Genomic DNA, 14,309 nt, shown 5'->3' on the forward strand with positions numbered 1-14,309 from the left:
CGCTTATAAAATTTGATTAACCATATAAAGAGCTTTTGTGCTTTTTAACTTAGTTAAGAATAAATTTAAATAAAACCCCAAATATCGATTGCAACACTGCAAAATATATTTCCGGAAAGGGAAATTATTGAATTTTGGCATATTTAACAGATGAAATAAAATGTAAAAAACAAAAAACACAAACAAACAAGCATAATATTTATTTTATGAATAAATAAATAAATAAATATTATTTACAAAATGTTTTGTATGAACTGTATTTTTCATGATCAATGAACTCGTTTCTGCTAACCATACAAAACTTGATATTATCTGGGTTATATTATTCCAACTATGGAGACAATAAAGCAGAAGTTAGTTTAATAAAAGTCAGATTTTTTATTACGCTTGATTTGGTTGATTCAAACATATAGAAAATATAATCAACAATAATTAGGATTATAATTAATAGAACAAGATTTATGGTACTTAATGTTGCCACATTACCTCATAAAATGCTGATAATACAATTGCCTGCAGACAAGCAAAAGAATCCATGCCGTTTCGATCAAAAGCCAGAACTAGGGAGCTACTTATGCTGAACAGAAGTGGCATCCGATTTGTCACAGGATTTCTAACTGGACACTGCGGAGTTAAAAAACATTTATTGAATCTAGGTATTACTGGAGACAATAGCTGTAGACTTTGTTACGAAGAAGAGGAAACAGCAGAGCACATTTTGTGTCACTGTGATAGTCTTGCAAGACTCAGACTTCGCTACTTATCCATTGCCTATCCGCTTATAACGGAATTAGGTAACATCTCTCCAAAGGACATATTGGCATTCTTAACTGCTACTTGTCTATGGAACTGAAGTGGGTATGTCTACTTCCCAACCCTTTTTGAAAATAAATAAATAAATAAATAATAAAATGCTACAATATTATCATTATCACCACTTTTAAAATATGTTTTAATAGTTGAAAGAGGGCTGCTTAAATTAGAGTTGTCGGTACAAGGTATATAAAGTCAGTACCAACACCAGAAATTGTCACAAAAATATGGGATATGATATTAAAAGCAACAATATTAATTTGTACCTGAAATATGAAAGTGATTTCTTATAATTTCTTATATCCAACAACATATGAGCTAATGCAGTTCTTAATTCCCAGTAGAGAATATTAGTTTTATTACTCTGGTATCATTATTGTTATATATCATTAACTATAAAAATATTTTCTTTAAAAAAAAAGACAAATTTATGTGTGCACATTCAGATCATCAAAATTAAGTTTGATCAATTTCCTACTTATGCGATTATTTTAATTTCTGAGCCTAAATTAGAACTTAAGTAGCTTGTGTTATTTATCAGTGCTTGTTAATGCGCATTGCTCTGTACATGTTACAGCTTAACTTATATTTATATTGGATGTATTGGAGTAGAAAATTCGAAGTCGAATATTGAGTGGCATTACAAAAGCAACAAGACCTTCTGTACAATATTTTTAATATATAAAACTGTACGATTTTAGTTACCATAAGAAAATTTTGTAAAATGTCTAATCATCAATGGATGTGTTTAAAATTTCTTCAAGCTTTTCCCTGAATACTTATACTAATAAATACTAATACTAATAAAGTTTATCAGAGATTTATCAGAATTTTTTGAGAACATAATTTAATCCTGCCTAGAAAATTGATAGCGCCTATCACTCGGAGTACTATAATGAGTAAAAAGTGAGGCGTGATAAATCACGTTCCACTATCAAAATAACTATTGAGTCTTTAATACAAATAAATATCATAAAAAAGTTAAAAGATATTACCAAATTCATATATTTTTTATAATTTACTTGCAATTCATTATATAAAATATGTATCTGAGATAAAATAAAAAATTGGAATTTTTCGTTTTGGTAGTATATTAATAAATTCCAAATATTTATACAAACTGAATATCTATATACTCCCTCTTCCACCCTCAAACAAGAGAATAAACAAATTCACAAGGGTATCTCAGTATCTATTTGTTCCTTGTAAACATGAGCATTCGCAAATATTTTGAAATATTTTGGTTTAAAAGTTTTGCTCAAATTATGAATCCTTCGAAGCTGTTGATTGCGAAAGTTATTTTATTAAATACAAACAAAAACAACAACAAACACATAACCTTTAAGATACATTGAACCAGAAAAGTTTTTTGTTTGCTGACTTTGTGTATGGAAAATCGTTAAGTATGTGAAAGTTTGACATCACATGACACTTCTCCAGTGACATGACAGAGTATCTCATTTATGAAACTTCAGCTTTATAACCTAATTTCGATATTTTATATGAATTCCTTGCGAACTTTGTTGAATGGAATTAGTTGAGGTTATGTGGGTGTCAATGATTAAACGGAAGTGTTATAATTTATGTAAATAAAGTTTATGTTAATATTTTTCGAAACTCGAAAACAATTAATTTTGTCTTATAATGAACCAAATTTCATAGAAAAAAGCAAAGTAATCAACTATTAAAGAGGAGATATAAAATATATCGAAGTCGATATAACTTATATGTTCACAATAGGAAAACTATTGTGCAAGCTTAAGTATGGATTTAGAAACTATCATACTAATTATTATCCAGCTTTAATGACGCACAGAAGAAACTTGTTTCATATGAAATTTCTGTCAGGAGAACAGATTAAGTGCTCTTCTCTAGATTTAGTTCTAGACTTTGTTCACAAAGCTTTAAAGGGCTTTGTGTAATCAATAGTGAAGTTGGTACAATAGCATACTTCTGGCCGTAGTACCGGCTACAGGGCGATCTCACGTCTAAGCTTTAATAATAATAATAAATAATAATAATCATACTAACTGAATAATTTATGAGAGATATCAAATGCGCCATAGAAATCATATATTCGTGAATCGGGTACTTAAACTTTGACGCGATATGAGTATTTTAACTGAACAGATCCAAAATTTTACTTCATTTTTAACATTTTAAGTTGTTAGAAAAAAAGTTTACAGACAATTGAAATTCTTAACAAATTAATAGATACATTAATAGATGATTAAGTAATAATTAAATCTGCTTTTTTTAAAAAAAGTGAACTTTAAGAAGGCTGATTTATTTAAAAGTGGTCGTGTAAGACATATAAAGTCAGTACTAACACCAGAAACTGTCACAAAAATATAGGATATGGTATTTACAGATCAATGATTGATCGAGAAAAGTTTAGTAAAAGCTTCAAGTGTTTCTGTATGCATAATGAGTATTGTTTCACGTTAAGTATCACCTTTCTAAAATTTTTTTTATAATTAATAAATATTATTTATAAAAAAAATATTTCATAAAGAGGTTTTTTCGAACAGTAGTGAAATACAACAACAAAAATTTTATTTTTTATATTATTTTAATTAATTGAATTTTTGGCTGACCATACAGCTGTTTCGAGTATTGCCAAATACCCATCATCAGTGATCTTGGAAATAATTCTTGTATTTAATTATTCGTAAATAAATATTTTTAAGACTGCAAGTACCAGGAATCGAACTCGGGTCCTGCCAAATGTGAAATTCAGAATCAGCGCACCTTAACCAACTGATCCAAAGCCAAAATATTTATTTTTTAATTATATTGTTTTTTAATTAAATTATTTATAGATAATTTAATTTTTCCTATATATATAACTATATATTAAATTATTATATTTATATAAATAAAGTTGTGTGTATAATGCCTGCTGTATTTGCAAATAGTGCAAATACAGCACTATGATCTGTCCAATATGATCTTTCGCGACACAAATGCGACATATTGGAAAGAATAAAATAAATATCATACCTTGAGTTCTAAACTAATAAAAAAAAATTCGAATATATCCTAAAACCACTGATGACGAGTACTTGGTAATACTCGAAACAACATTGTATGGTCAGCCAAAATTCTATAAATTAACAAAAATTTTTGTTATTATCTTTTGATTTCTATTCGAGTCCATCTAATAATACAAATTAATTTAAATTGCTTTAATTTAAATTTTAAGCAACTAAAACTATTGGTTCAACAAATATTACTTTTGAATACTATTGGCGATAGAATACGATATTAATATAATATATAGATCTTGCAAACGTATTAGGTCTTTAATTATGAAAACATCTGCTTTTGATTTTCTAATTATGAAAAGCTGTCTGAAGGGGTTTTAAATTTTAAGCTTTTAAGTATTTTTATATAACTTTAAATTATAACTATTTATTTACTTTTAATTACTGTTAACTAAATGTTTTTCCTAATATTAATTTTTATGTTCAATTTAAAATTAATTACAATGACTAACCAATATAGTTAAAATACAGTTTGATTTGTGGCTGTTCTTTATTATGGGTGCGGCCTATTAAGTATTATTCTTAACTCAATCTCTGTCATAGATTGTGAGAAATATAATTATATATTTTTTTTTTAATAATTGTATTTTATTGCATTTCATTTTAAATAAAACCAACACTTGTGGTAATGCGAGCAAGTGTGGGCGTGATAATGTCGTAAAAGACTGAAATACTTTAAGCACAATTTCCTAACAATCAATTAAATTCGTATATAAAAGCTATTAAGCATTGCATTTAAGTTCAAGGTATATCAGTTATAGCATCTCATGTTTATAAAACAATCTAATGAAAAAAATCATAAAAATCTAATGAGCCAATAAAAATCATTTTTATTCATATTTTTAAATTAGTAAATTTCGATTGTATTGACTTAATTAACTCAGGAATTGTATAATCTGATTAATATTACACGTGTTTATAAAATTGTTATGCAGTTACATTAAATAACCGGCAGGGAACTTAATTTAAAAACAGTCACACGATAAACGTGCTTTGAATTTGCATATAACATTTAAATAGGGTTTCGGTGCTGTCCGGCCCCTTTATCGAATTTAACTCACAATTTAAAAATGGAATTCAAAACTAGTTTTTTAATATTATTATGGTAATTGTTACTTCTCAATTGTTACAGAACCCTTTAAACAATTTAACTCACAATTCAAAAACAGAAAGTTAAGAAGAATAAAGGGACTTATTTTATTGTATCTCTTAGTCGGATTAGAGTGTTTCTCCAAATCCGATTACTTTAATGAAAGACAATATAATCTTGAATACCTATATTCCATGAAATACCCTCCTAAGTGTTTCTACCGCTTGTGCATCAGTGTCGGAAAGTCCCCTAGTATGTGGTGTGCGGTTTCTCTATATTCTCTACAGTTGGATTCTGTCATATAATACTGTGATCGCTTTTCTAACAACAAAATTTACTTTTTAATAATATTATAAAAAAGATTTCTTCAAGACTATTGCACGTCGGGACCTTTTTAGACTGAGACCGTAATCTGTGCAGTTTTTCAAATCGCTATATCTGAACTATTGATATCGAAAATGAGTAACATGCAATTATAGAGATAAAATTCTAAGTTTAGACATAAAAGATTTCTCATAAACTATTGCACATCGGGACCTCTTTAGACTAAGACTTTAATCTGTGCAGTTTTTCAAATCGCTATATCTGAGCTATTGATATCGAAAATGAGGAACATGCAATTATAGAAAAAAAAAATTATAATCTTAGACATAAGATTATATGTCTTATATTGCACATCGGGACCTTTTTAGACCAAGACTTTAATCTGTGCAGTTTTTCAAATCGCTATATCTGAGCTATTGATATCGAAAATGAGGAACATGCAATTATAGAAAAAAAAAATTATAATCTTAGACATAAGATTATATGTCTTATATTGCACATCGGGACCTTTTTAGACCAAGACTTTAATCTGTGCAGTTTTTCAAATCGCATCTGAGCTATTGATATCGAAAATGAGGAACATGCAATTATAGAGAAAAAAAAAATTATAAATTATAATCGGGACCTCTTTAGACTAAGACTTTAATCTAGGGGCTTTTTCAAATCACTATATCTGAACTATTTATATCGAAAATGAGTAACATGCAATTATAGAGAAAAAAATTCTAATCATAGTCATAAAAGATTTCTCAAAAACTATTGGGCATCGGGACCTCTTTAAACTAAGACTTTAATCTATAGGCTTTTTCAAATCACTATATCTGAACTATTGATATCGAAAATGAGTAACATGCAATTATAGAGAAAAAATACCAATCTTTCACCTTTTAGCGAGTTGTAGATTTTTCAAAATTCTTGACTCATAATTTACAAGTGCACTACTTACTTTTAAATAATCTTCCCTGCATCATCTATTGTAGTGTCAAAATATTTTGTATCCGAACTGTATGTGAATAATATTTCCATTGGCCACAGATGAAATACATTTTTTTTTATTTATTTGGTTTCCATAAAGATAAAAACTAATAAATATAGTAGTAGCGTAGAATTCGATATAAAAACAGACGGATAAATAAACTTAGGGTTTCTTTTATTAAAATATTAGAACTTTTAAATTAATTTTTTATGAACTTTGTGTAAAGCAAATTTATTTCTCTTGTGTTCTAATTAAAAGTCAATTAATTATATTTTAAATACCTCAATACCTTATATGACTGAGAACTCAAGATATCAAATATAAATAATTCGAAAGTTGTATCTAACAATTGCATATTTAATTTTTTTGCCTTAGCTTAACAAATTATCTATTCAGTTTTTTTTTCCTGATATATATTTATTAATTTTTTTTATTAATTTTTTTGTTTATAAAGTTTATGAGCTGACAGACAAACTTACTGTGGCTGTGGAAATGTTTCACGTTTTGAGTGTCGCCGGCGGGTCCAGATACGTTTGGTTACTTTGACGCGCATCTTTCGGCCGATATGACTGAGATTGCTGCTGGATTTTCTCTTCTTGGCTGTGTATTTGTGTAATGTTGCTGATTGTATGGGCTCCTCTGTTGATACAGATTGCCCAGTATTATCAGATTTAGTGCTGATATTTAAAGACGCCGTTTTGAATTCTTTTCTAATACAATTTTCAACAAAACTTGCTGCCTTCAATGCAACAAGCCAAGGGGAATTTTTCAAACAAAAATTAGAATTAGAAAAAAAGTTTTAATTTAATTTAAATTTGTTGTTGTTAGTTTTTATTGTTTATACTTTAAATAATTGAAATTGTTGTTTTATTAAGGAATTCTAATAGTTTTCTTATTAGAGAATTATGATTTGTTGTTGTGTAAAAAAATTATTTCTGGACAAGTTTCATTAAAATTAATTTGTTTTGAAATTCTTCTGTTTAAGTTTTTTATTTCACAAAAAAATTTTATTTATATAATTAATCACTTATTTTTATTTATTTTTGAACTCAAGAAGATAATTTACTCATTCATCACTTAATTATATTTTTTTTTATTCCAGTTTAATGTAGGTATATATCTATTGTTTTTGACAAAGTTGGCAACGACACCGTTTTGGTAACTTCCAGACACAAAAGTATATATAGCTCTATAGTCTTTTATATTTCTATTATTGTGAATTAAATTGATTATTTAAGAATAAATAATATTTATTTTTTATTTTGTCTATCAAAGAAAAAAAAAAACAAAATTGTTTGTTGTGACTTATTTCTTAAACAATATTTGTTATGTTTTATGAATTTTATTAATAATAAATAATTAAAAATTTAACTGATTTCAATGCATTTCAAATGCACTCAAAATTAATATTCTATAACTGAAGCTTATAGTTTATCAAATCAATTTATTTCCTTTTAATATAATTTTAGTATAAAAATATTTATATTTATAATCTATTTGCTTTCTATTCTCTTTATAATTTCGGAATGGTTTTGTTTCACTTTTTACATTTATTTAAATAAATTTGATTTTTTCTTCATTATTTTCTTTATTATTTTTTTTAACTTTTTAATTTATTTTATAATTTATTAGTGCTTTATGCAATATATTAAATTAAAATTATTAAAAATATTTTATTTTATTACGTGATTTATTTTTATTATTTTTTATTTTATGGTATTGAGTTGGTTTTCAAATCTTTTCGCAATAACCTTTAATTTATTTATTTATTTCTATTTTTTTTATTTTTTTATTTTATTTTTTATTTTAAAATTTTATTATTTGATGTTGTTTTCTTTTTGTAATATTTTATTTCAATAATTTTTTGAACTATTGTTTTATATGTTTTTTTAACTTTAAACTTACTTTGAAATATTTTACTCTACTTAATTTAAGTAACCAACTAATTTATCTGTTTTTTCGACAAATAATGTGTCTGACTTTATTTTATTTATTTTTAAAATTCGCAATACTTTTTTTTTGTTTCATTTTTTTATTTTTTAATGTATTACGACTTCAACTGAATTAATATAAGAGTTTGTTTTATTTCTTTGTCTTTAAACTCTTTTTATATTTATTATATTTTTATATTTATTTAATACATTCAGTTTTATTTAATTAAATTATTTTTATTAGTATATTCTTCCCATATTATAAAATTTATATAACTTGTGTTTTTATATATTTTTATTTTTTATTTATTTTATTTTATATATATTATTTTTATTATATAAATTTTACTTGTTTATTTTATTTTATTTTATTTTATTTTATTTTATTTTATTTTATTTTACTTTATTTTATTTTATTTTATTTTATTTTATTTTATTTTATTTTTATTTTATATATTCTTACACTATAGTATATATTGTTTTTAAAATTGTTTTATTATTTTTAATGTTTTTAATAATTAATATTTACTTCTCTTTAATTTATTTTAACTGTAGTACAGTTACTTAAAATATTATTTTCAATACTGTTTGTTTACTTATATAGTTTCTTTAAATTTTTTTTATATCTTTTTAAGTTATTATGTATAAACAAAAAAATTTATATTTAAAATTATTATATTGTGAAATTTCTTATATACGAATTAATTTAATAAGATTTTCCTTAATATAGCTGTTTTTATTTTTAAATTAAAATTTTTTAATACTTTACATACACTTATTTAGATGTATTAAAATACATATATAATTTTTGTTTTTAAGAATATTTTATTTTGTTACTTTTTGTACACTTATTTTTTTTTTTTTTAATAAAAATATTTGTTTTTATTTTATTATAATTTTTTTTATATAAAATTATTATTTATTTCTAGTCTCACGAAGAAAATCAATTGTTTATAGTTTTTGGTTTTTAATTATTATTAAGTTTTTTTATTTTTAATTAACACTTTGTAGAAATATTTTATTTTCTATTTATGTGAAATAATAAGTTTTTTATATTTTTTTAATAATTATTTTTTTTTCTTTTTAGGAATGTTTATAAATACGATTATTTCAATTGTTTTAAGTTCTTCGTCTTTGCGTATATTATTTGAATGTAATAGTTTTCTTAATAATGCGATTCTGTGTGTTTTTTTTTTGTATATAAAAAATGATATTATAATATTTATTTTACCTTTTCAGATTAAATGATTCTTAAGTGTTTTTGAGCATTTTCATCTATTTAGGTTTTTATCTGCGTTCAATTTTTTCCCTTTTGTTTTTTTTTTCACTGTTACATCGAGTTAAAGTTTTTTATTTTAATTATTAACTTTAATTTATTTTGTACCCAATTTCTTAATTGTTTTTGTATATTTTAATTTAACTATTATTTAATTTTCCATTTAACTGAGTTAATTAAAATTATTAAATTTTGCTCAGTCCAAAGTGATTTAAGACAGATACTGTGCCTTTTTTGTAATTTTTGCAGCTTTACTAAATATTTTAAATGAAATTCTGTTTTTAAATCAATATGAAATTATTTAAAATTTTCAATATATAATTTTTAAATTTTTTTGATAAAACTTTGTTTTGCAAACTTTTTTATCGTAAGAGATATATCACAAAATTTATACTTTTCTTTTGAAGCCACTGCTTTCTACAAATTATTTGGTATTTTTATTTGTTTATTTGTCGTTATCAGGTACAAAATTTTATTTCCAGAAAAGAATTTCCAAACTTCAATTTTTGTCAAAGTTTTTGAAAATGTTTGCTAAATATTTAAACCTTTCTTTTGTACATTTTTATATGTTTCACAGTTTTACATAATTAATTAATATTAATTATAATAAAAATAATTTTTAGTAATTTTTTCCACTTAATATTCTGTTGCTGTCTCTTAACAGTTGCACGTGTAACTTCAACTATCTGCACATAGAGAAAACTATTGTAATTAAATTAAAATTTTAATTAACTTTAAATTGAAATTTTAATTTAAATCCTCTTATATACATAAACTGGGACTAATATATACATACATACACATTCAAACAGAACACATTTATACTCTATATAATGCGTGAACGCAATGAAATATGCAGAACTCTTCGGCAATTCACACGCTCCGTTGGTGGCTTCATGCGGCTAAGCCGTTTAAAATTATTCGCTAAGCACGTCGCTGATACCGAAACGAGCATCTGCAGAATATCAAAAGTATCTACAAGGCGAAACTAGATACCAGCGCTACCATGTTGCGACCACTGTATTTAAGTGACCTATGAATGCGGTTCTTTTTCCGTTTTAAACTTAAATCATTTTTAATCTGATGTTTTGTGTTGTGCTGTGCTGTGCTGTCTTGTGTTGTGTTGTGTTGTGTTGTATTGTAGCTTTTTTGTGTTTTGTGTCTTTATTAGCCATTCGTTTGTGTTTCTCAGTTAGCCAAACGGCAAATAGTGAATACTTTATAAGCGAATGCATCGACGATAACTCGTTTAGGCCAATTGGTTTTGTTTTATTTATATTAATTTTTTTAAAACTGAATTAAACAATTTATATCTCATATTGCTGCCATAGTAAGATATTCATTTAGATACTTAATTTACCATAAATATAATGACCAAGTTATATAGCCATATAATCTAGCATATATCATGGGTAGGGATTTATATTGGTTTTGTTTTATTTATATTAATTTTTTTAAATCTGAATTAAACACTTCATATCTCATATTGCTGCCATAGTAAGATATTCATTTAGATACTTAATTTACCATAAATATAATGACCAAGTTATATAGCCATATAATCTAGCATATATCATGGGTAGGGATTTATATTGGTCTTGTTTTATTTATATTAATTTTTTTAAATCTGAATTAAACACTTCATATCTCATATTGCTGCCATAGTAAGATATTCATTTAGATACTTATTTAATCATAAATATAATGACCAAGTTATATCGCCATATAATCTAGCATATATCATGGGTAGGGATTTATATTGGTTTTGTTTTATTTATATTAATTTTTTTAAAACTGAATTAAACAATTCATATCTCATATTGCTGCCATAGTAAGATATTCATTTAGATACCTATTTAACCATAAATATAATGACCAAGTTATATAGCCATATAATCTAGCATATATCATAGGTTGGGATTTATATTGATTTTGTTTTATTTATATTAATTTTTTTAAAACTGAATTAAACTATTTATATCTCATATTGCTGCCATAGTAAGATAGTCATTTAGATACTTATTTAACCATAAATATAATGACCAAGTTATATAGCCATATAATCTAGCATATATCATGGGTAGGGATTTATATTGGTCTTGTTTTATTTATATTAATTTTTTTAAATCTGAATTAAACACTTCATATCTCATATTGCTGCCATAGTAAGATATTCATTTAGATACTTAATTTACCATAAATATAATGACGAAGTTATATAGCCATATAATCTAGTATATATCATAGGTAGGGATTTATATTGGTTTTGTTTTATTTATATTAATTTTTTTAAAACTGAATTAAACAATTTATATCTCATATTGCTGCCATAGTAAGATATTCATTTAGATACTTATTTAACCATAAATATAATGACCAAGTTATATCGCCATATAATCTACCATATATCATGGGTAGAGACATTAAATGAATATTCATACAATAAAAGAAATACAGTAAGACAGAATTGGTTGTGAGATATTTAAAGTAAAAAATTTTAAGCATAAATCACTTAAGATTGAATGAATGAAGTATTTTATTTATTGTAATTTTCTTGATATTAATATTGAAAAATGTTTTATACAAAAGATTGTTATAGTTTTTTATTGCAATGAAGATCCAAATCTCAAGTATTTCCTATTCATACAATAAAAATGTGTTTGCGAATATTTTCTTAGTACATTTTTATACCTATCCCAAATTTCTTTTACTGCATTCATTTTCATTGCTGTCAATGATCCCTTTAACCAGACTGTAACATACAGATTTGATTTCAAAGCTGATTAAGTTAAATAACATTCTTTTGTTCGCGATCCCTTGCTGATGTTATTAAGTTAAATAATCTAAGCATATTGTTTCATTCAAATGCAAAAATTATGTACAAAGCGAAAAAACAACAAATTTGCAACAACATCGATGTTGTCTTTTATGCAACTATTGTTTCGTCCAAATGCAACAATTATGTACAAAGCGAAAAAACAACAAATTTGCAACAACACCGATGTTGTCTTTTGTGCAACTGAAATTGCAAACTAACTCTGAATTTGTAATATAACTATTATTAAGTTTACGTAGTAATGAAAACATTTATAGAGCAGCAAGAGTAGAAAGACAATAAAAAAATTGAAAAGCAATTGAATAAACATAGCGAATGATAAAAAAAAAATGGAAACATTCTGAGAAATCTTATGTTCAACGGTGGACACAAATGACTGATGTGTGGTAATGATATGATAAAAACTTTACTTATATCTGAAAAATTAACTTTCAATAAATTTCACTAAAATTTTTTTTGTAAGTCTACTACTAACATGCATTTCTAAGAAAAATTGACATTGAACTGTACATAAATAAAATGTTCCAAAAAATTTGGATATTATAGAAAAATGTTTTTACATAAAGTTTCTGTCATTTATTCATGTATAAAGAATATTAGTAGTAGACTTTAATTAGGAAATCGAGGAAGTTTTTGGCATATATACATAAATGAAAAAATATTAGTTATTTTATACCTTATAGATATGCATATAAATATGAATATATATAGGTATAAATCACCTATAATTATATACATTAATATGAGCATTTCATATCGGATGAAAAAATTTTACTCTATAAAGCACATTCAATACCACAATGTATAAAAAAGACTGACTAATAGAAATATTCTCAATTTGTAAAGAGAATATAATAGATTACTAGTTCGTATGTTTTATTAATAATTATAACGAAAATAATAAAAGTTGCAAAATTTTATAAAATTACACATATTTTTTTTCAAAATTACTTTTACATAATAGAAGATAAACTATGTTTTACATATTTTAAAAGAAGTGAAAACTAATTTAATAAGCTATTGACCTGTAGTAATAAAAATTAATTTCATGTATTTTAAGAAAAATCGATCATCATAAATTAAGTTTGCCAGACTCACGTGACTTAATATATGCAACACCCATATTATATATGCAGCAAATTAAATTTGTTGACCTTTGAATTTTATAGTCAGAAAAAAGATATAAAGATATATAGAAAGATACAATTCATTTGAAAAAAATGAAACTCCCAATTAAGTAAAACGTCATAAAATCATTTCTGATAAATAACGTACCGTAGATAGTTGGACGTATATTAATTTGTTTACGCATCTATAACGAGAATATTTCAGTAAAAAAATTTGTGGTGTTTACCACTTCCACCATCAATAGTTAAGACTAAAATATTTAAAAACTGTTTAATTGTTTTTTATAACTTAATTTTCTCTTATACATTACCTGATAGAAGACAAGATAAGCCTTACTGATAGAGCATTTAACTAAATAGAGGACTAAAGATGCTAGGAACTTTTAGAGAAGACTTTGCAAGACATGATCCGTTCAGGTTTATTAAAGCTTACCATATAACTATTATATGGTAAATATCGTCAAATACCAAATGCCTGAAATTTATTATTTTGTGATTGAAGAAGACAATCAAAGTACTCTATAAAAGTATCGAATAAAACCTTAATATAACTACAATAAAATTTATAGCCGGATATAGTGGGCAATAATAATCTTGAACGAAAGGCTGTGGCGTGTTACTACGGAGAAACCAATAGATCAGAAAATACGGTTCCGAATTAATAAATGGTTGGGTCACACACTATGCAAAGTCACAAACGATGCACACACCGTATTCTGTTGGAACTCACAAGGCATAGGAAAGCATAAATCGGAAAAGGCTGTTCTGTTCTAAATCATTCTTCGGAATTGAATTGCATCAAACCCGATGACTTTAACAAACACGAAGGTAAAAGCTGTCTTTCTAGATAACCTTTATCTGTGGCTATCTACGAATATGTAATATGGAG

General features: G+C 24.9%; 1 protein-coding gene across 2 annotated transcripts in view; it reads right to left on the reverse strand.

The window, feature by feature from the left end:
• The window catches only part of LOC119687492 (P protein), a 150,893-nt gene that overhangs the window by 75,927 nt on the left and 60,657 nt on the right, over positions 1-14,309 (reverse strand). Inside the window, exon 1 of one of the 2 annotated variants that reach the window (XM_038101828.1) lies at positions 6,730-7,045. The exons of the other annotated variant lie outside the window; for it this stretch is intronic. Within the exon in view, the coding sequence (XP_037957756.1) occupies positions 6,730-6,803 (74 nt within the window). The 5' untranslated portion in view covers positions 6,804-7,045. Of the gene's footprint in view, positions 1-6,729; positions 7,046-14,309 lie in introns of those variants that run through there. 2 annotated transcript variants of the gene reach the window in all.

The sequence above is a fragment of the Teleopsis dalmanni genome, chromosome X (genome assembly GCF_002237135.1).
Source record: "Teleopsis dalmanni isolate 2A chromosome X, ASM223713v2, whole genome shotgun sequence".
Taxonomy (NCBI): domain Eukaryota; kingdom Metazoa; phylum Arthropoda; class Insecta; order Diptera; family Diopsidae; genus Teleopsis; species Teleopsis dalmanni.